General features: G+C 39.7%; 2 protein-coding genes across 3 annotated transcripts in view; both read left to right on the forward strand.

The window, feature by feature from the left end:
* The window catches only part of mgll (monoglyceride lipase), a 30,962-nt gene extending 26,267 nt beyond the window's left edge, over positions 1-4,695 (forward strand). Inside the window, exons 5-8 of the mRNA XM_053317680.1 lie at positions 15-125; positions 1,242-1,331; positions 2,961-3,176; positions 3,984-4,695. Coding sequence (XP_053173655.1) covers positions 15-125; positions 1,242-1,331; positions 2,961-3,176; positions 3,984-4,115 — 549 coding nt within the window. The 3' untranslated portion in view covers positions 4,116-4,695. The remainder of the gene's footprint in view (positions 1-14; positions 126-1,241; positions 1,332-2,960; positions 3,177-3,983) is intronic.
* A 10,617-nt stretch (positions 4,696-15,312) lies between these two features.
* The window catches only part of prkar2aa (protein kinase, cAMP-dependent, regulatory, type II, alpha A), a 42,318-nt gene continuing 33,883 nt past the window's right edge, over positions 15,313-23,747 (forward strand). Inside the window, exons 1-2 of one of the 2 annotated variants that reach the window (XM_053317840.1) lie at positions 15,313-15,962; positions 16,873-17,156. In XM_053317840.1, coding sequence (XP_053173815.1) covers positions 16,910-17,156 — 247 coding nt within the window. In that variant the 5' untranslated portion in view covers positions 15,313-15,962; positions 16,873-16,909. The remainder of the gene's footprint in view (positions 15,963-16,872; positions 17,157-23,747) is intronic. The other variant, XM_053317841.1, reaches the window with a different exon arrangement.

Here is a 23,747-nt window from a genome sequence, read left to right on the forward strand (position 1 = left end):
TTTTTCCCACTCAGGGTGGTGCTATCTCCATCCTGACGGCCTGTGAGAGACCCAGTGATTTTGCTGGAGTGGTGCTGATAGCACCAATGGTCCAGATGAACCCAGACTCTGCCACACCATTTAAGGTACAATATAATTTACAGACTCACTCTCTACTCTGTTCTCGACTTTTGCACTGTCCTCTCTATTCTTTCTCTCTTCTCCTTAAATACCACTTTTCAGTGAAGTACTTGGTTAACCCAGGAGTCATCTTACTCCATTCATATCTAGTATGGATGATGAACATAATACTGGCACATTTTATTTTGTGCCTTCAAGGGCATGAATCACACATTTTATTTTGGACCTTCAAGGACAAAACTCAGTGTAAGTACCACTTGAGGAGCATTAGCTGTCACTTACTCACCTGTACATATGTGTCCACTGGTAAAAGTTGTGTCATAATCTACAGGTGAAGAGACTTTTTTAACTTTTCAATTTTCTAATCCTGCACAGACACTGCCATACAGTAGAAGCACACTGCATGCAATGAGTGAATTCACAATCAAATATACACATCTCCTGTTGGTATTAATAGATGCAAGTCAGATGGTGAGAAAAACATAGAGAGACAGAAACAGGGCACCTCAGGTCACTGAACATGCCCCTGCAGTCTGTCCACTCTCCACATTCTTCAGGGAGGTGTTGATGTGATAAAATACACTGAAATGTAGGCACGTGCATAGATAGCCCTCAAACAGGGCTTGTTTGGCCTCCTACAGACAAAGTGTCTCTTTTTCTAGGTTATTTTAAATAAATGAATAAATTCCTGTTATCACTGCAACATCCAGCATGGCACAACAATATACTCAATACTTCATCTTGTCGAGTGTAGCTGTAGCTGACAGAGAATCTGTATTAGTACATGTTAGTATTAATACTGCAAGTGAGGATGTCAGTTAGAGGGTTAGGTAACAGATGGACTGGTTAATTTTGAGGAGAATTTACTTAAATACACTTCATTACTTTGCATGTATTATTAATTATCTGTCATGTAGCAATGTTTGAACTAACCTCAGTTATGGGTTTGTTTTAAATACAAGCTTTTTATCATCCCCTGAACAGTGTCACAAGTCACTCCCAAGTCAGTCCAGTTATTTGGAAGAATTGCCTTTTAATAAATGTTGGCCCCTGCCCTGCTAACATCTGCTGCACATCTCTGCTAAAATGCTCTGTGTGTTTTGTTTTTTACATTTCTGCAGGTTTTTCTGGCGAAGGTTCTCAACCACATGCTGCCCAGCCTCAGTCTGGGCTCCATCGAGTCCAAATGGGTCTCACGAGACAAGACACAGGTGAGAGACAAACGTTTACGGTGTGTGTTTAGGTAGGGGAGCTGTATTGTTGTCTGTGATTGAAATATCAGCTATGGGTGTCACAGAAAATACCAGGTCTCAAGGGGAACATCTGTTTTTGTATTTTATTTGTATGTGTCTGACTACAACACACTTTGAACCTTTTTATCTTATGTGACCAAGTGTGTGTGCGTGTGTGTGTTTGTGAAGCATATTGTATTGTGTTATTTGTAATTATAAAACCAGGCACATGTAATCTGTCCCCTACCATACGAACAATAGGATCAAAAGGTCTCAATAGACAATATAGTATAGTATGTATTTGGTTGCATGCAACCACATCTCCAGCAGCCCTGAGATAAACCACAAAAGAGAAAAAAAAACACATGGCGGCACGTCTGCACACTTCTAATGGCACGTAGATACCTTTGTGGACGTGTTCTGCAGTTTTTTGAACACACTGTTGTGTGTGCATATCTCATATCTGTATTGACGCACCAAAACTGGCCTTTCAGAAACCGTTTGAAATAATAGGATCCCACATCCTGGAAGGAGGAAGTAGTGTCACCTCACAGATAGATAGACACAATAGATTCAGCAGATTTAGCAGGGGGTTTGCATTGGAAGTGGCTTTGCTAGTTGTTGGTTCAAAACGAGAAGATATCTGAGCCTTTTTTCAACTGTCAACTGTATTCACTGTCATCAGAGAGTTGTAGGAGAAAACACAAGCAGATCAGCACAGCAAAACACTGAGAAAGAGGAATTGGAGACAGTAAAAATGTCTTTTGAAGGTCTTAATAAATAAGTTATGTATATGTAATCCTTTTGGATGTAATTTATTCAAAAGGCCTTTTTTATATTATGTTATCTCTATTTGAAAGGAAATCCTTCACCTGTAAGGGGTGTCTTTGGGTGTAACAGAACTCCTGCGTGTTGCCTCACAGCTCAACTTACAGTAATTCATTATTCAAAGCAGCGATGCCTGTGGCCTGAGAGTAGCTGCTTTTGTTGGAGTGGACCATTGGCTATGTTTACATACAAGCTGAGCAGATCTGGGTGGGTGTATGACTTATGTGAAAGCATGTATGTAAGTAGTCATGTTTAATGTCACAGAAACAGGGTGTGTCTTCTGCTATACTGCTCTGATTTAAACTAATGTAAACTCTCTTATTCCTTTCATCTGGTCTTCCTGCCTTCTTCAATGTCACCTCTCCTCTGTCTTTCCATTTCTCTCCCTCCCTCTTATACTTTCTTACAATATTCTCCTTCCATAGAGGCCCCATAACCATTTATTAATCATCCTTACTCCCACTTTTACAGCTTTATGGTTTTACCTGGAGACTTCTCATGTCTGCTGCCTTCTTTTCTCCCCCTGGAACCAGTTAACACAAAAGTGACTTTACATTATCACTTTCGTAATGGTAACCAAACTATGCCAAACTGTAGTTGCTTTGGTTACATTAGGGGAGAAATTAGAAAAAAAGTAGATAAAATTAAAATGAGTATGTATGCAATTTGCCTTGTGTCAGGCAAAGGAGTGAAAATGAAACAGAAATTGTGAAGCAGCAAGAAAAGCATACACACCATAATTAGTCCAGCATCTAAATGTGATGATTCTTCTCTTGCCAGGTGGAGGCATATGATACTGATGAGCTGAACTACCATGGCGGGATGCGGGTGTCGTTCGGCATGCAGCTGATGGGGGCGGCGGCTCGCATTGAGAGGGAGATCCCATCCATCAGCTGGCCCTTCCTGCTCCTGCATGGCGATGCTGACAAGCTCTGCGATATCAGAGGTTCCAAATTGATGTACGAGAAAGCTGAGAGCTCAGACAAGAAATTCAAGGTAGGAATGGTTTGTTCACTATCAATTTTCTGCAAATGATTATATGTAACTGAAATCAAATTCCTCCATATTTTTTATTCCAATCTGATTAAAATGATGCATTTATAGACAGTATGACCTCTATTAATCCTTCCTCATCTGTAGAAGGATGTGTGTAAAGAAGGAAGTTCTCACGCTGTTGTCACATGGTTTATCATATGAGGTGGAAAAAATGACAAACTAGTTCAATAGAGTTCCTGCTTCTTATCAGACATGTGAGATTGTGGATTCGCTTTTTCTTTTCTTTCTTTTCTTTCGCATCATGAGACACTTGTATAGAATCAAGTATTGTTCATGAAGTTCAGGCACTGCTTTATCACATCTTATCTGATTGTAAATAGTGGCACCCAGCATCAGGAAATCTGTTCTCATAAGAGTGTTTTATTTCAGACCACTGATATTGATCAACCCTCTTCTTACTCAATTCTCTCAGGTCACTCCAGATGACTTTAAACTTTCTCATTCACTATATCAGGCTATACTTCTCTTCCTCATCATGTGAAATGCATCTCTTTTGCATTCCTTTGATCACTCATATGGGGAAATATTTTTGAAAAATTACAGTCTGGCTTTCTTTTCTCTCTTGGCATTGAAACTGCACTAATTAAAGTTAGCAATGATTTGCAGCTAAGTGAAAGCACTTTGGCAAACATTATATTTGGTTTCATGCAGATTTCAACTAACATTTTTAGAGCTCAGATAATCCTGTTGTAACAGCCTCCCCGTTGTGTGCATCCCACCTCTCATGACTCTTAAATTTCTGTCTAGATCTATGAGGGAGGCTACCATGCCCTTCACCACGACCTCCCAGAGGTGGCTGAATCTGTGCTAAAGGAGGCGACCAGCTGGATTACAGAGCGACTCCCCGCGACAAAATCACCCCAACCACAAGGCTCCTAGACTCACAACTCGTGCAACACATTCAGCGCTCCAAGGCAACTGCCAACCTCCTCCCAAGGGGCCTGCTCACTTTTCAGTAGTCTTTCAGGCATAACTGCATCACACTCTGGTCTGGGAAATACATTTGGGCATATAGACTGACATTTTTCTCAGTATAAAAAGTGACTTTGTCCTCTGGACATATATTGTACAAAAACCACCAGTCTCTGCATATTGAGTATTCTTAACTATTCCACTTGGTAGCTAAAATACTCAGATTTTTTCCATAGAATATACCCACCCCCACTGTGCAAACTGTGGTTGAAAATGGATGATGGGGTCAGAAACCACTACTTACTATGGGTCAGTTTCTCTGCAAGATTTATGAGCAGGGGTGTGACTCATTTATTTTGGCCAGTGAGCTCATTTGGCTACCATGTCATTTTCTCCATTAGACCTCACTAAAAATGCAGTTCAAGGAAAGTAAAGCTCCAGTATGCTGGGGTGCGAAGTGCAATAATGAAGTTTCCATCTCCTCGCTTATACATACAGGCCAGAGCCTTCAAATAGTAATGACTAAAATAACGTAAGGCATTATTGATCTGTGCAGGAACATATCCTTTTTGCTCATACACCTTTCACCGACTGGTCAGAGGTCAGGTTTAAAGGGTTCTCAGGCAGCATGCCTGATTTCAACCATTAAGCAGTTAATTCATATAATGATTAATCCCAATACATTGTACACATTTCCCCCTGAACAACGTTTCAGGCTCACACATCTTTCCTTACTCTAATCCCAGGGATCAGCTCGAGTTGCTGTGGGTGAATACTTGATAGCTAGCTCCTCAGTGTCAGTGGATGTGTAATAGACAATATCAGCGCATCAGATTTGGGAGCTTAAGAGAAGCTGTCATCACCTCAGAAAGTAGTAGCAAACTCTTCATAGTTTTCTCCTCTGTATAATCTAAACTAATCTCGCATCTCTTTTGCCTCCTCCTCCTTGATTGCACTGTTTTATAAACCTGGAATATTCCCCTTTTGACACAGGCAGCTCTCATAGAGTCACCTGAAAACTTATACTGTAAGCACATGTGTTTATATATAGCAGATCCTCTTCTCCTGACAGTCTCCATATGTCTTTTTTCTGTGGCCTGAAGACAGATGCCTTGCAGTGATCCATTACAAAGTCTGGTCTAATCTATCTACATCCAGCCTGAGGATTAGTCTTTTTATAATCAAAGAGGGCCTCCATACACTGTACCCTACATTCCATATCCATATCCATATCATGTCCTATACTCTTTTGGCGAGCGTAGTTAAGAGTTTAGGGAAATGAAAAGCAGAAAAATTAACCAAGTAAAGCTGTTCTGTCTCTCCCTGCGGGTGGAGATTAGATGGAGAGGACACAGGTTAAGAGGTCACAAGGTCTTTACTTCTGTCTAGCATTTGAACAATTGAATTCACTGTTAGGGTCACTCTCTGGGGCCATATTTTCTTCGTTAAGCTCAGACTGCAGGTTAGGGCCCAGCTGGAAAACGAGGGAGACATAGCTCTGTTACTGTGGACAAAAGAGTAAATATGCCATTCGGTAGACACTTTCATTCAAAGCATCTTAACATAATATGGCTGCATATATTTCTAGCATGAGTGGCCACAGTGGGAATCTAACCCCTATCTCAGAACAATGCTATAATTTTGGGGGGAAAACAGGATGTCCTGTAGAATAGATTCCAGACACACAGGGTTGGAGTTACAGAAAATTGTATTTCTGAGAATTCAGTGTAAATTCATACATGCAATATAAATGGAAATACATGTATAGCCATATCTAACTTGAGTTGACCTGTATGTTTTAGCAGTCTGGGGAGAGTTCTACAGTTAGACCATCAGAAAATATACCATATGAAGAAACTAATGTTGAAACAAATATAGAAATCTATTGAAAATATTAATTAAATAATCTCGCATTGACACATTGCATTTTTAAGCCTCTAAATGAAACCTTACATTAAGTGTTGCTGGTTAGACTCACAGTTCATCTTTTCTATGTTAGTATAAATAAGCTCATTCTGCAGCAGTGCACAGTGCTTGAGTGTGGCTTCAAATGGAACTATAACAATAATCTTGCCTATATTTTTGGTAGTCGTTAATTATAAGCTAGACAGACGAACACTGAGCTTACCTTTTTATAGTGTCACGTATACTGTAATGAGCAGGTATTTGAACATGCGCTAAGCAAAGACGTGACAAAGTACAGGTTCACCAGCATGAGTCAAGCATTTTAAAGTTATATGTGTCCACCTCTAACATCAAACATGGCAAGGGACCAAGCATTTTGATGTTTGTGGCAATTCATCCACAACATCAAACATACAAACCGACTCTACTGCGTCACCATGGCTTTTTGGTGTTTTTCTTTACCACCCAGAGTTCAAAGAGACTCATGCAGAGAGTGTAGGGGAGGCACAGTGCGGTATCCATGGTGACCATTACTCACGTGTAACCACAGCAGCAGGCCGGCGACGAGGTAGAATTTTTTTTTTTTTCTTTTTCTTTTTTTTTTACTCCATTTTACATGTGTAGTAACCAGGGTGATCACTACAAGGCTGATAGAATGAGATGTCTGGCGTCACGTCTGCTCTTTCTTTCTGACTTTCTTGCTCTTCACTCTTCCTCTCGCTCACCCTGTCTCTCCCTGTCTCACCCCGTGTCACCCTGTTTCACCCCCCCTGGACTTTTTTTTTTTTTTGCTGTGGTGACCAGTGCTCTTTGTTCTGTCCATCATAGAGCCCCTTGTTCTACTACTGACTCAAACATCATGTACTGTCTACCACCCACACTGTCTCTAGTGGCCAGTTATCAGAATAGCATCAGGTTATTTTATATGAGATTAAGAGATTAGGGATGTTACTTTACAGGTGTTTTTTTTCACCTTCAGCTCCCACTCTTTTAACAGGAGACACATCACTTAACCTGTCATTAATTCTGCTCAATTTAAAGCTGGATCTTACCACATTAAATGGCTTCACGACAAGCCCTAGAATACTTCACCTGCTTTCAGGAATGGGAATCAATGGTGGTCTACAGACACTGATGTTTTTTACTTTTAATTTTATCATCTCTGATGTTTGTTAGCTGTTTTCTGACCTCGGCAATGACTTAAAACTGCTGAATTGCACTGGAAAATTAGAGATTACTAAACTGACATCAGCAGTTGGGCATTCCCCACACAGATGCAATTCAAAATGCTTTACATAATCCATAAAATGCATCTAGTAATAAATCATAACACCTTTTTTAAAAATGACAAACAGAAATACATAGAAGGGAGATCAGAGTGTAAGTGCATCGTCTTCTTAGGCATCAGATGATATCAGACCAAGTATCAGGGTACATTGCCAAGCGTGCAGACATAAATTGAAGATTAGATGTAATGTATTCACCCAGTCCCAATGGGAATCAGACCCTTAACCTCAACCAAAACTGCAGGGGTTTATATCACACGCACTTCTAACACAATCTACTCCTGATTGGGCTGCAGCAGGCACCGCACTCACAAAAAGGATACGCAGTCTCAGTATTCAAACTTGTAATAGCACCCCTGCTGCACAGCATCAGCACAATAGCTTCAGCCACGCTAGATGTAACAGTACATGTCAAAAGCTCTACCTGTCAGACTACATGAGCGCATATTACTGCTATCATTAACTATGGGGGTGGAGAGAGATGGAGATGGAGCGAGAGGAGAAAGAGAGGAGAGAAGCTGTCAGTAACCATGGCAGCATCTTTTTTTTTATTCTCAGTGAAATCATCTGGTGAAAATGTGTATTCGTTAATGGTGCGAGATGTATAACAAACGCTACTGCACTTTCAGGGCTGGTTGTCCATTTGCTGCTCTGAGGATTCCCTTTTGTGTGAGAATCGAGATGAGAGAGCGAACAATTAGCACCATCAGCTTATTGTGAACAACAGGAGCTGCATTTACTCTCTGAATTCAAATCAGGCTGCTCTGCTGTTTATATTGAAATCTTTTTCAATATCAGCAAAAAATGGTTTCATAGAGATTTTGAGGAAGTTCATTTTCTTCTCATGATTGCACATGTTTGCCCCCATCTATCCCTTTCTTGATTAAGAAATGGTGGACAAAGGTCTCTTACTGAAATTATAACATTATGTGCTGACAGTGTGTAGGAGTCCGTCACTTTAAAAAACATTTTTTTATTCCTACTCACCTGTCCTAAAGGTGTGCTGATACAGTCAGACATTTTTTAAGCCTCCCTTTCCATTCCAATATTCTTTGTCACTGGCATGTATACAAGCATGGATCGTATGCAGGTTTGCCATATTGAGAGATAGCTATGTACAGATACAGCGCTCTGTTAATATGTAATAATCCACTTGACTGTTAATATCCTTCTTATTTAGGACAGATGTTCTATATTAAGGAAAGGAGAAAAAATAACGAGGGCAGGAAACTGTTGAATTTAATCAGGCCTCTAAGAGAACTCCAATTGGTCGGCCAGTTTATAAATGGGGCCATTGTTTTTTTGTTCTTGTTGGTTGTTTTTTTTATATATATACAATAATATCTCGACTTTATGACTGTTTCTAAGAAAAGAGCTGTTATATATGATGAAGGACTTGGGGGCACAGGCCAGTCTTTCTGTAGTTTTATGAGATTAAAATGCATTGAAAAGGTTCAGTGCAGAGTTTGCATGAATGAGGTCAGTGCTCAAGTAGCCAGCAATAATTGAAGAGGAATATTTCCAAAATAGTATAAATACATGGCAAAATACATCGTACCTGAAGTTCATCATCAGATTAGTAAAATACAGACGATATAGGCAGAATCCCAGTATTTCCACCACTGGGAAACTTAGTCTATGAAACAATGTACTTTCAGTCATTTGAAAGTGCATTTTCAAATGGTTGATATTACATTTTGGAAAAGTCTAATTCAATTATTGTTGGTTTTATCAACAATGTTGGTTGATCTGATTCATTACCAGTGACTGATTGTTAAACGAAATTGTAATACACTGTATGAAAGCATAGCAATGCTAACAACACTTAATGGAAACAAAAAATGAAGACAAATCTTTTATTTATCCTGCCTAGAGTATTTATAGGAATTAATTGTATGTACAGGCTACTACAGTATATATTGATTATACATCATGATAAGGCAATTTTATACCATACACCAGTCACATGTAATTTTGAATGTTGATGCTCAGCTACATGAAGTTTCATAACATTTTTGAGATGGAAACTGGTTCAAGGTTGTATGCATGTACAGTCAGAAATCCCAAAAATGTATGGCAGTCTGATGTGATTTTCCATAGAGAGTATTTTACTACTGTGTGTTTAAGTTTCAGTGTTGTGCTGGAAAAAGCTCAAGTCTTGTTGCATTTTGTCACAAAACTATGAATGTTTAACCCATGTGATGTTACAACAGTTTTATTTTGTAACCAGAGCCTAACAGCCAGGATGTTGGGTAATATCTTGCACTTCTTTAAAAAAATATGCTTTTCAGGAACTTACTTTCACTTCAATCTTGAAGCATCTCTACTTACAAAAAAAAAACACTCAAAATGGACGTGAGTGAGAGACTTAATGTAGTTCTCTCCATTCATGAAACTCTCTGTTACACACATCAAAGACAATTTGTTCTAAATGGCAGGTATCAGGTTTTTGCTCAACTCCGGCACATATCTGGGAAAACAAAGGCATCAGATTCATTTATCTAAGAATTCCACAAGAGATTTTTATGGGGATTTATATTATGTTTATTTTTGGACGTCTAGTGTTGTTTGTGCCTTATTAATATGACGAATGTGTGAGCGTGTTTGTGCATGTATGTGTGAGTCCACAAGTGTGTGTTCTTACATAGATAAACTGTGCTTACTCTGGTTTTCTGGTTGTCTCTCTTCACATGTGTTTCAGCTTTTGGTTCAGTAATTGTCTCTGCTTGTCTTTTCATGTCTGTCTGTTTCTATTATGTCAGTCAGTACAATAAGCAGATGTGGGTCAACAACAGTTTCTGAGTCTTTTAGTATAGGCTATATATACAGCTCATAAATACAATATCAGTCAAAAGTTTGGACACACTTTTTTATTCAAGTAAATAGGAAAGTGTGTCCAAACTTTTAACTGGAACTGTACCTCACAGCTCTTTCAAACACCTGTTTTGTTTTAGCCTGCCTAAAGACACCTAATGTATCTATAAATATGATACTTTACATTAAATACCAGGCTTTTAAATTGCCCTGCTTGGTTTGCCATAATTACAGAATGAGTGTATGACTTAGCCATTTGATGCCATTGGGTTGCAAAAAACAGGAGGTTCAGTCCATCACATAATAATACCACAAGTACTAGCAATATGACAAGACTGTTCTGTACTGAAAGATTTCATTATTTTCCCTTGTTGTTATTTGTACATTGTTGTTGAGAGATCAGGAGGCTTTTGTGAAGCTGACAATACATTTCACACTTGAGTAAATGTAGAAATCTGATGTTGCTCACAGATAACTCTTCTGGACCACCATACAAACTGAAAAAGCCATGTCAAAGATTAAAGGCATACTATGTATGATTTTCCTAAAAACAATGTATAGACTCACACAAAAATAATCCCTCACAATCATCACGTATCCATGTATATGTATATTCAGAGACTCTGCTCTCTGACTGAATTTCCTTAGTATTTTGCTGTGTTTGGGATGTTTCTGGTCATCAATCTTTGGGGTGTGGGTGTGTAGCCCCCCAGCCAAGCGACCAGGTCACAACATTTTTTTTTACTGTATATGCCTCAGTGTTTCCCCTAAGTGCTTTCAACAGCAGCACAGCGCCACCTTGATTGTTGTGTTTACAAACAGCAAATGACAAATCCTACAGAGTATGCCTTTAAAACTTAAAGGACCAGTGTGGAAGATTTAGTGCCATCTAGCAGTGAGGTTATAGATTGTAACAAACTGAATACCCCTCCTCTTCCCCTTACAAGCATGTAGGAGAACCTACTGTGGCTTTGCGAAAATGTTAAATGTTGTCTCTAGAGCCAGTGTTTGGTTTGTCTCTTTTGGGCTACTGTAGAAACATGACTGTGAAATATGATGGCCTCCGTAGAAGAGGACCAGCCTCCTATGTATGTAGATGTAAAGGGCTCATTCAAGGCTTATGAAAACACAACTATTATCCTCTTATTTTCAGGTTATTATACAGGAATGAAAACAGAATTATTAATATTATATTCAGCTTCCCCCTAAATCTTACATACTGGTGTTGCAAGTTTAACTTTGACCAATCAAACCAATGTAAATTTTCATTTTTAGGTTTTGTATCATGCATAGATTTGGCAAAAGTGGACCTAAACTGTCATGTTGTTTTTGTCAGTGTCATTACTTGAACTGTACAGTTTATCAGTTCTTTGGCATTGACAGCACAATATTTATCTTCACATTTATTCAACTCTGTCATAAAAGGTCAGCATCATAATTGTCTGAGAAATTGTAAAATGCAGCATCACCCGAAGATACTCATTCATCTGCAGAAGAAAACTCAGCTATGTGATGTGAAGCGTTAAAAACAAAAGTCAGCAAGAAAAGCAATGCTAATCCCAGCAAGACATACAGTATACATGTGATGGAGCATTTTTTTATAATACGTTGTGTAAATGTAAATCCAAGTCAAATCAGTGAAACGCAGGTTTATAGGCAGCACATTGGGCCACATAGAAATAATGTTGAGACATCACATTTTTGAGTCTTCCTTGTAAAGTAATGTGTTTTTTTTAACATTTTCCTAAAAATCAGATGACACTTTATTTAGCCCAATGCTCATACTCAACTATCATGTGACAGATGGTAAACAGTCAACAAAGTGCCAATTTTGTATACTACATCTCTAAACACAGTGTGCCCCAAACCTTATATTGACTCAAATACAGATATTACAGAACCATAGACTGTAATTTCAGGGTCTGAAACTGTACACTACAATGATGTGTTGTAGCCACTGCATAGTAAGTTGAGTATCAGCATTAGCCTATTTCATTCAAGTGTGACAAAATGTTGTATATAAGATGTGTATAATAGGTAACAATACAATTATTTCAGACTCACTGAGAGTAAAACTACTTGTTACTAGAATGTTCATAATGTCCATACTCTGACAGAATAAACTATATGACTGTTTAACTGCACAACCTGACTGGAATATTTTCACCACTTATCTCTACAGTAGAGGAATTTTACTTTGGATTGAATTGAAAGACATTCAATTACATTCAATTAGTGATAAAAACAGATCAAAACAGATTCTGTGCCACATCTGGTATGTTATCATATCCAAAAAATATAATGCAAATGTTTCAAGCATTCATCTAAATGCAGTGTTAAACAGGACACCTTTCATGGAGCTGCTATCACAAATACAACAGTGCATAAATACACGTAACACTGGAGGATATCTCACATGACTCACATCACATTGCAGAAATACAGAAAAACTGAATTTACCTTTGTTTTCCCACATCCTCATGTACAGCACAGTGAGGCTGAGTGTCACATGGCTCAGTATAGGCTTTGGGCCTTGGTTGACCTGGTTGCTACAGTATGGTGTCTCATGAGTAAAAACTGAAGAACAATGCACACAAAACATTGGAGTGGCTAAAATTCTTAAAGGGATTCAAAAGCACACATCAGCCAGTAGGTGGTAGTATCGCATCACAAAGGATTACATGAGCAAAGCCAGACATGAATGAACCAAAGATGTGGCTGGAGATTTAAAATAGAGAGATTTCCCATTTCTTTGTTTTATTTTTTATTGGGACTTTTTCAGTCTCAGGGTTTGAGTTTGTCCCAACTTTCTTCTTCAAACACTGATGTCCTAATCTTACAATGTTTTCTTATCACCAACCCATTTTGAGCCATACCAACAGTTTCCAAAATACTAAATTTGATAGAATCAAACACCTACTCTTCTGTGTGTATCTGCTGTAGTGTTCATCTCCATTGCTGTTCACGTTACTCTGTCTGAACAGTTTAAAAAATAATGTCATTACTGCTGTTCTTAGGCATAATGGATGATTGCAGTGTTAACTGAGGTTAACAACCCTGGCAACCCACACGGCACAGAACTCATCATCACTCTGTTTTCTCTTCATAAAGCTCCCTTTTCTCCCCCCCACCGCCTACTACCCCCATACCCCCACTTCTCCTTGTTCATCCTCATGTCAACACCTGATAAAGACTAGAGAGGAAACTTGCTGTACGTCAGCAGTCCGAAACTGAGATGTTTGGATAGGATAGATAGTAAAGCACATACAGTATACACACACTGTACACACTATCATTCTCAATCCATCTCTGCCTAACTTGTTCTCTTTTTTCTTTGCCCCATTTTCTTTTTGCCTGCCTCTCTGTCTCTGTGTCTTTCTTTCTCTCTCTCCCTCTCTCTCTCTCTCTCTCTCTCTCTCTCTCTCTCTCCTCTCTCTCTCTCTCTCTCGCTCTCTCTCTCTCTGAAAAGAATATGTAGGCTATGAGCTATGAGACATTTTTGGACTTTGCTGGAACCACATTAGCAGCAACTCCCAAAGGATGGTACTTCTAGGAAAGCCAGGGCTCTCTACATGTGAATATTCATCAGTCACTTTCAGTAATGCTTGTGCCACAACTTGTGCATGTTTCCATAGAAAAAATGTTTCCATAGAAAAAATGCACTCCCATGGGGGACACACGAGACTGAGAAATGTAATATTGGTGATGTGGTTTGTTTGGGGGAGTTTCATCAGGAATTGGTTGCAGTGTCTCTGTGAAAATCCTATAACAGTCAGTTCAATCTCACCCCCTTAAGAATGTGTTATTCCTAAAGTTTCCTCTTCCAGCAGAGGGAGCCTAGAGGTCTCTATTTTATCTCTGTTTGTTGAAACAACGACCTAAGCCAATCAGAAACTGGATCGAGGAATTAAATCCGGGCTCGCTGTGGCCATGGCAACGGCTTTACCTCTGTGACAGCTGAGGAATGGAAGAGAGGTGATGCTACATGGACTGAGGTTGAGCTTAGCAAATCTCTCAAAATAGGCACCTATAGATCCACCCTGTGTGACCCTGCTCCACTTTGACTGGCTGATTTCTGCAGAGGAAAACTGACTGTACATCTGGATTCAAACAAGAGCAGGAAGATGGAAAAAGAAACAAGAAGTGTAAATGCATTGAAGTTGTCCATACAAAAATAGACAGAAAAACAGGCTGATGCATTTACTTAGGTGAAATGTGATTTCGAGGGTTCCATGAAGATTTGATCTGTAAGTTCAGAGAAAAACAGCATGTTGTGCTGTCTCATCTAAACAGGTCTACGAAATACACTGAAAGTCTGGAAGGAAGAAAGGAAATGATAATGAATGGGAAAAAGGATGAATGGGAGGCTAGGGAATGAGTGAATGATGAGGGCAAGAAATCATATCCCATGAATGAGTAAAAACAAAACAAAAAACCCAAATACAATCATTTGACTTGAAGTGATGGTTAAAGCATCACAAACTTGAGCATTTTCTTTGTAGATGTCATTTGTATTTGACCGTTTTAGTTGTTCTGTATCACATCACAGGTTCTGTATATTATTAAGGAGAACAGACCCACTGATTGCAGCACGCACACAAGTACTCTTTATTTTAGAAAACACATTCAAAATCTTGATACTCGAACAAAACACATCCTCCCCACTTTTACAGATCCAGTTATATTGTCTGGAAGACTCTCCAGCCCTTATTCATTTTGTATTATATTATTTTTTCATGTATTTAATTTTATTTGCACACACATACAATCATAAAATCAAGAAAATAAAAAGGTCAAGAAGCCCCAGGCTTATACAGCGGACTTAAGGAGAGAAAAAAAGCAATAACAAAAGAGTGAAAAATAATAATTAAGAACAGGTCATAAAAACATGAATATAAGCTCATACATCATAAAACATAATATTTCTACAGATCTCTACCAAACTGAGAAGGCCACGATTGTAGGTGTGGTCCTATTTTGAGTGGACTAATATGGTTCTGCCTTTAACCCCGCCTATACTTCCATGACTACAAGCAATTGGCTGGGGTATTCTAAACTTCTATTCTGATTGGCCTCCCTTCCTGTCAATCAATGTCAAACCTCACTAGCTAACCGCGCCTTCTCACGGGTCATTCGTGCATGTTGAGCTGAAGAGCGCCTCGCCGGGAGGGAGGAGACGTGCTTTCAGTCAATATTTGCAAGCATCCCCCGTTATAATTTTATCTGTCGTAGTGCTGGAATAACGTTAAACGTTAAATAGACGATTTCTTTGGTACTTCTCGTTACACTTAACGGGTTTTTTTGGCGGTGTGCCGCAACGCTGTAAACGCTGAGTTTAGGATTTGTCACCTGGTTGCAGCGGCTGACTTACTTGTGTCTTGAGGAGAGAGTGGAGCCGCTCGGCTGTAGGCAAAAGAAAACCGGCAGCTGCTAACAAGTGTTAGCAAGTCAGCCAGTTAGCTTGCTACTTAGCCAGCTCTCCCTGCTGTCACAGTAAGTCCCACCCTCACCAAAGTACGTGGACGTCGTAAAGAGGCTGCAGTGGTGAAGTCGAGTGCTTTTTTACCCTCAACTTAGCCAGCATCGCTCTTCAGCTGGCTGGTGAGCTAAAGCGGTTTACTAAACGTTAGCTAGGTGAAGCTAGCGTACAAATAGTTGGCTTTACGTTGGACAAGTGTCTTCTGTGGAGGGATACGGTCGCTACACTGGCAAAGAGACTGGCTAAAAAGAAGAGGCGAAATAAGAGAGAACAAGGAAGACGCCGAGAAGGAGGGGACTGGCTAGTTTAGCCGGGGAGACAGAATCGCACGTAAGTGACACTTGGTATCTAAGGTTAGCTTAGCGGTCCTGTACAACTTTCTGTGCTTGCATAGCAGCGTTTATTCAGCCAGTGATCTGTGGCTTAGCCCTTACAGTCAGTGCGCCATACTATAATGCTAGCTAACGGTGAAGGCTTCCTTGAAGGTGGCACACCAGCTAGCAGGATAGCTAAATGCCTTGGTGGGTTGAAAGTGAGACACCACCATTGCACTTGAATCGCAGCTTGATTGACGTTGTGTCTGCTACAGTCGTTCCCCAGTTTGCTAAATCATAGATGATTTAGTTCAGTCAAGTAATCAGGTCGTCTATCTGTGGATCGTAAAACGCATCTAAGAGACTAACCTAGTTGTCATGAGTATTAGCTAATTAGCCGCTCAGCTAGCTAGTTTTCAGCCGGTCACCCACCCAAGTTGACAGCTCAGTTTCTGACGATGTGAAGCAGTAATGTTATTGAAATCCAACGAATGTCACTGGTTATCTGGTCCTCCCCTATGCCAAATGTTGGACTCATATCTGTTCTGTGCAGCTGTGGGAACTGTGTGTTCCTTGGCTCAACCCTCTAGATAAAGTGGCCCCTCAGTGACAATGTCTCACAGCAACACTACCTTGCTTATAAATGGCAGTGGAGTATCTGTTCAGCTGTCAAACTTGATGGTAGTTTCTTCAGTTACCCTGGCTGTCCCAGGGCAATCAAGTTGCCTTGCAGAGCTGTAATCGGCCACTTAACATTCACAGGCCACGCACAGGCACAGGATGTACTGGCACAGTGAAAAGTCAAAGTCAGGGTTTCAAACCAACAATTAAGCAATCCTTAACCATATCACAACCCAGTGCTTAAAGCACAAGTATGGGTCTGTATTGAAACAAATTCTGACTCATCTTCGTTTTTCTTCCTGTAGATAGATAGCAAACGCCGCCACCGAGCCACACACAGCCATGAGTATTGAGATACCGGTGGGGTTGACAGAACTGCTGCAAGGCTACACTGTGGAGGTGCTGCGACAAAGGCCGTCAGACCTGGTGGATTTTGCAGTACAGTACTTCACCCGTTTGCGGGACACCAGAAGCCAAGATGGGGCCAGTGCTGGTGGCAAGACGGGGAAAGGAGTGATGTTTGATGGGGAGCCGATGCAAACAGAGTCCAATGGAGAAGATGATGACGACGACGATTCTGACTTTGAGCGTGAGTTGATTTTTCGTTGCTTACGATTGTCAGTTATTGTGTTGAAGGTGTTTGTGTGAGTGAAACATAATTTTTGTTTGAGAGGGAAATAGAAAGTGAAGGTGACACTTGCCATATTTGCATTTGCACATTCGCTCTCAGAAAATCCCATTGCGCAGATAGTTCAGCAAGGCAGTCCTCATCTGCCACTCATCTAATTTAGGTTGTCTCCATTCTCATTATCTGTCTGGCTGTCAGTATCTAGCAGGATCTAAAATAGCATTTTAACAGTTTTCGTTTGAAATACTCTGTTTCAAGGCCAGCACAAAGGCACGTTTAGTTAAATACAGCTTTCCACTCCAATTATTTCAGAAATTTGAAAAATATTTAACTTTTAAGTTAAGTCATGCCTTGACTACTCAATGCGTCATGAAAGCCTTTCATTGAAGAGGTCTTGGACCAGATAATGTGAAGTTGACTTGGAGTAGTGAAGAAAACTTTGCAGCCTAACCAAGGTTTACATTGAGTCTCAGTAAACAGCCGTTTTTACCACTGATTGTATTGTGAAGTTGATACTACCATTTTAACAGCATACTCTGTTAAATACATGTTGCCATAAAACTGATGGCATCAGATGTACAACTTGACATTTAGAGTAGCTATAGAACTGTTAAAAAATGATATTTATGATAAAAGGATCCTAACTTAACAGCAATATACATGCCTTTTTAAATTTAAGAGTCAATGAACTGGAAGAATTGAACTTTAAAGGTCCAGCACAGCGCGTTACCTTCAGCAGCAGCAATGCCTTGCCTCTTTCGCATCATTCCCCTGTGTTTGACAGACTGGCAGAAGATGCAAGCTGCTCCAAAGCTCAGCTCTCCTCTCTGCTGCTGAGAGCAGCATGGCCTAGATCACATCAATGTGCTGTGGAGTCATGGGGCTGCTGCGGTGTGAATGAGGGTCTGTATTTTCTCAATGAGTTGATCCACTGACGATCTATTATAGGTGTATCTTTTGAAAATTCAGTGATGTGCAAGTAACATTTTTAAGTTAGGATTTCACAGTGCTTTTTGTGTGTGTGATTAACACAAAACAAATCAGTGGTAGACATGAAAACGTGTAACATCTAGTTGCTGGGTTTTACATTTCCTGACACTTTCAACCTCAGGCTTTACTGTTTCATTCATAGATTAACCATATTTATGATGCTCCATATGCAAATGTTTATCTCTGCTGAAAGCAATACTTGTAGATTGGTACAGGTCGGCTCAGGGTGTAATGGGGATTACAGTTTCTGTTTCTATGCGCACACAAATGGGGTTTGGTTGCTGTCAAACAGCTGTGACCTCAGCTAGAGGAGCCTGTGTATGTGTGTGTGTGTGTGTGCGTGCACATTTTGTGTTTGTGTGTGCATGTCGTTGGTTCATCTGTATGTGCATGCTTGTGAAAGCAAACAGATGTTTTATGACTTGATTTTACACCCGTTCAAATTCCAGTCTAGTGACGACATGAAGCAATTCTTCCTTGTACATTCTGATTAGCGATCAGTTGTTGAGAATTTTCCACCCCATATCCAAGGTAGCAATAAAGGACAGAGCTGATACCGTTGTGCTCTATGGGGATTTTTTTTCTAAATTGCTGTGGGTCAAACACATGACATCCAAGGCATTAGATTATCCAACCAGGCTTGTACACTGTGCCCCTAGGGGACATTCATTTCGAATGGGAACAACACAAGCCTGTATAATGAAAGACATCATGTGCTCTTGCCTGACCACTGTTATAGCCTATAGGTACAAATGGTTCAACAGCACATGCTCCAAAGCAGTTTGATCTTGTGTAGAAAACACTAAAATAACTTCTTAAACTCTTGAGTGCCAAAACAGGGATGAATATTCTTAGTTAGGTCTGCAGGTAATACATACAAAACTATAAACCTTGATTAGTTTTAACAAAGAAAAAGTTATTCAACCGCTGCAGCACTGAACGATCTCCAGACAATGAAACATATTACACTCACAGTGCCAGGACAACTTAAGCTACAATACACAGTGTGTATCTTTGTATGCAGCTACAGTTTTAAAGCATAAAGTTTTGTCATACCTATAGTACCAAATTTAAATCAGAACGCTCTCTAAGACCTGACATTGATAAACTTTTTAGAAGTCTGGAAAGTTTCAGCTCACCTTTATAACACAGCTCATTAAAGCCAATTTCTGCTTTCGTCATAAGTAGTAGGTGACTCATTTTGGGTTTTGACCCCTTGATTAAGACATATGGACATTGTGAAATATTGTATTGATCTGAGACGGAATAGATCAGCTCTCTGCATTGGATGTATCTGTTGTATGTAAAAAAAAAAAAAATTACACTTTTTTCTTTTCTTTTATTAAGCTTCTTACAGTCATGATGATTCACCATTGTGCTCTTAACCTTTCATTTGTGCTTGCAGGAGAATAACTGTGTGAATGTGTTGTCTAAACGCTTAAAATGCAAATGAACTAGATGGCCAGTAATGTATTCCCATGGATAGTACATTGTATTCTTAAAAACATGACGTCCTATTTAGCACGCTTTGTTTCTGTAGCCCCTGCGGCCTAAATCCACAGCAGGATCACTACACAGACCTAAGCTGCTTAATAAAAGGAGATATTGTTTTGTATACAAACTGTTGTACCTCCATCCTGTCTGCTGATGTTGGACGGTTTTAAAGTAACCCTTTCTGTGTTGAGATTAAGCTACTGTTAAGAAATGATATATTTACAGATTGAATTCAACTTTAAATTCAGAGCTGTAATATTCTGTCGAACAGTTAGTGTAGAGTAGACTAAAGCATAGGATGCCGCTGCGATATTAAAGAAGAAATGCGGTTGGATTTGAACTGAGTGCTCTAATCAGGATCACCTGGTGTCTCCTTTAAATAGACTCACCAGGTGAAACGTGTGGTCTTTTCATTTTACTCAGCATTCATTTGGGTTACAAAGGGCAGAAATGAGTGAGATAAAGTAGACTTCAAGTAACCCTTCAAGCCAAGCGAGTGCAATAAAAGAGAAGTCTTCCTGATATATGGGATTTTTTTTTTCAAGCTGGCTTGTCTCATTAGTCTGGCAGTGTGTGTGTTCACTGAGAGAAACATGAGGGGATGAATGGTGGCTTCTAATAATAAACAAAAAAATAGCTCATTCTAAAAACAGAAGAAAGCTTTGTAGTTAGATGACAGACTCACCTAAGATACTTAAAGCTTAGGTGTTATTAATCCGGAACAATGTAGTTTTTACAACAGATGAATGGGAACTTGTAGCTGTATTTTATAGTTTCTTCATGAAAAGAATCAGTCAGTATTTTTGATGGTGCTAAGCCAGTTAAGTACAGAAAATATGTACCTGACCAAACAAACAGTTAAAGGAGTCATATTCAAGTCTTCCAATATTTAATTTTATTTCCTCAAAGTAATGCTAGCTTCAAGCATCCATGCCATTGTTGCTAGATTCAGGTTGGGTATGTTTGGCTTTTTACTTTCATTGCACTTAAAGTAATGTGACAAGTTGAGTCGTCATCCGCTCAAGTAATGTTATCTTCACTTCGCCTATCTCCTCTGTTCAGCTGTGTGTGTGTGTGTGTGTGTATATGTGTGTGTGTGTGTGTGTGTGTGTGTGTGTGGCTGAGAGAAATTAGCATGACCATAAGTGACAGCAAAATGCTGTAGACTCCCACACTGAGCTGAAATGAAATGAGTGCACATGAATTAGGTAAATAACATAGGTTAAACAAAATATTTACTTTCTTTCGGTGGTGGTGTAGGGTGCGTCAAGAGTTTCCTAGACAACAACACAGAAGTTGACTCACGTTTTGGAACAGCGCAGCACAGAGGCTCCCAAAAGCAAATGATTGTTGATTTCCAACTAAGTGGATATTTTTCATTTGCATTTAAAAAGAAGATTTTTTTTTAAACCAACCCTGAGGTGCTCAGTCAGTTTTACCTCAAAAACCCTGTGCACTCTCAACATCTATAACAACTTTCCCCAGAGCTAACAGTGTAACAGAGAAGCTGCTCTCCACTGCTGGAGACTTTAATGTTTATAACAACACAATGGAGCACTCCACCTGCCCTCATTTTATCGTCATACAGGCGACTGTAAGGTGCTTTCAAATTAATCAATTAATTAATGCAGTTAACATTTTAAAATAACAAGCCTGTGGACCATTTAGCTTGTGTCATAATTTGCTTTATCACCTCTCTCTCATAGGTCTCTCTTACTTTGTTGATGTCACACAGAAACTCCGTTTACATGAATCTAGCTAAATTGTATACCGCTTCAAACAAACTGTTTTCAAGCTAAAATGACATCACAGCAGCAGTCTTCACTCGTTTCTTGTCCGCATTATAATGTCAAAACAGGTCATTCTCTTGCTACTAAGCATGTGAACAGGTCAGATGAGCAAGTCGGCCACAGAAAACCACTGAAGGAGAAAAGATACACTATTTCTGTTTCCACAGCGGCAAGCTAACTTTTGGTTTGTTATGAATAGATTAGAACAATTTCAGCAAAAGAAATGTGGTACAAAGCTATTAAAGTACACAGAAATGAGAATAACACTCGCATGAGACCATCCGCCATTGTTTCTTCTTCTGTCTCTTCCTTGTTCTTCACCGATATGACAGCATTTCTATGAAGCTCGGTTTTCCCCATACACACTACATCACACTGGTGTTTCCACATTTACACAATCTGGAGGGAGTTTGGAAACACTCCATGTCTGGTGGAGAAAAATGCACTTTTAGTCTGGACGACGGGTTAAAATGGAGAGGGAAAAGATGCGATTACCAATTTAGCCGGCTTAGTGTGGTCATGGTCTGACTCCCTCTCTGTGTCCCTTGCTTTACCCCTGCTGTTCTGCCTTTCTCTCTGCTTCCTTCTGTTCTTTCACTGATTTTCCCCTCTTCTTTAATACAGTAATGATCAGGCTCTGTGTTTAGCAGATAGAGTAACACTGACTGTCGTACATATTAAGGGCAGAGGGCACCCCATTCTTTTCTTCTTTGTGTAGTATTTTTTCCCCCTCCTCTGTTCACTTCTTATTCGAACCTTCACACGTGTGGTTTTCGGCATCTTTTATTTTTTCCTTTTCAGTTTTGCTGAAGAGACCCTTTCAGTTGTGTGTTTGATAAATTGACATAATAGTGTGCCTGTATAGGCACTGGTAATTAGTGCAGTGAGCAGAGCTGAGATGTCCGTATTCATTATCCCGCAGTTACAGTGTGTGCCTGTGCACGGTTGTACGGGCGATTAAATGGGCGAGCTGAGCGCATGCGTGCACAAATGCTTGTCACCGAGCGTGTGCATTTGTGTCTGTATAGATGTGTGCGTGGTTGGTCTCAGTGCAGTGTTGTGCAACAGGTGACCTGATTAGCAGGGTTCAGTTTGTGTCCAGTGTGCTTTTAGCCTGCAGCCTGCAAATCTTGCACAGCCTAGCATCCCTACAGAGACCTGCCGTATTGGCTGACTGACAGCACTAAGTGGAAAAGCCTTCAGACGGTTCACTACTGAGTCTGACTGTCTGACTGTTTTTTAATACGGTTACCTGTCTGTCTACCTGATCTGTTCTGGTCTTTTCCGCCTTTCTCTTTGGCTGTTTGTATTTTTACCACATTTGAATCAGACGAGTCTTTTAGAAACACTAGCACAGTTTATTTTGGCTCTCCATTCAGTCTGACTTGCCTTTTAATGACTGCAACACATTAATTTATCAGCGATGTTATTTTGCTGTTGAATCTTTGATTAATTATCATTGTGAGTGTGAAGGACACTCGCCAAAGCTACTCACAATCAATCCACTAATTCATTTTCTCTTCAGTTTTATCACTTAATGTTATTAGAGAACAAATGCTGTTGACAGGATTTGAAGTTGGGACTTTTTATCCCAATTTGCTAGCAATTGTTGGCTTACCCTGTTCACTTCTACTGAAGTGAAACTACAGGATCTTGGCTTTAGTCTTGAGTAGTGGTAAAATTTATTTTGGACAAAAAGCCAGAATTTTCCCATTTTACCAAAATTTGGATGCATTTCTTTTTCTCCACCTGTTGATCATCCTGTCTATTAAACTGTCTTACTGTTCTTGCGTCAGTCTGCTGGTTTATCTACCCTCTTGCCTACTTGCCCGCTGTCATCCTCTTTGCCTTTCTTATCTTTGTGAGCTTACTTCTTTGTCTGTTGTCTTATCTCTTTACCTCTCTGTATACCTGTTTCTCCACCTCTCTTTACACCTTTCTCTGGATTTTCTACATCTTGTCTTCCTGTTTGCATATTACTTTACATGTCTCTTTGGATTGTTTGTCATGTTCATATCCCTTTCTGTGCCTATATCAGTTTATTCAAATAAGGACTATGTTAGAAAACATAAACAGTGATGGCACTTTATTTTGCACAGATACCAAACATACAGCAAAAACAACTTAAAACAGCAAAAACAACTTAAAACAGCACAATATGCATTCATCAATTCTAGGGTCAAGATTCAAATCACAAAGATGTACTTTTAAATCTTGTGCAAATAAGGAATTCAAAGTCCATGTCAGCCTGTAACCGTCTTTATCTGATCTCCGGGTA

This window comes from Scomber japonicus, chromosome 4 (assembly GCF_027409825.1).
Source record: "Scomber japonicus isolate fScoJap1 chromosome 4, fScoJap1.pri, whole genome shotgun sequence".
In the NCBI taxonomy this organism is placed as follows: Eukaryota; Metazoa; Chordata; class Actinopteri; order Scombriformes; family Scombridae; genus Scomber; species Scomber japonicus.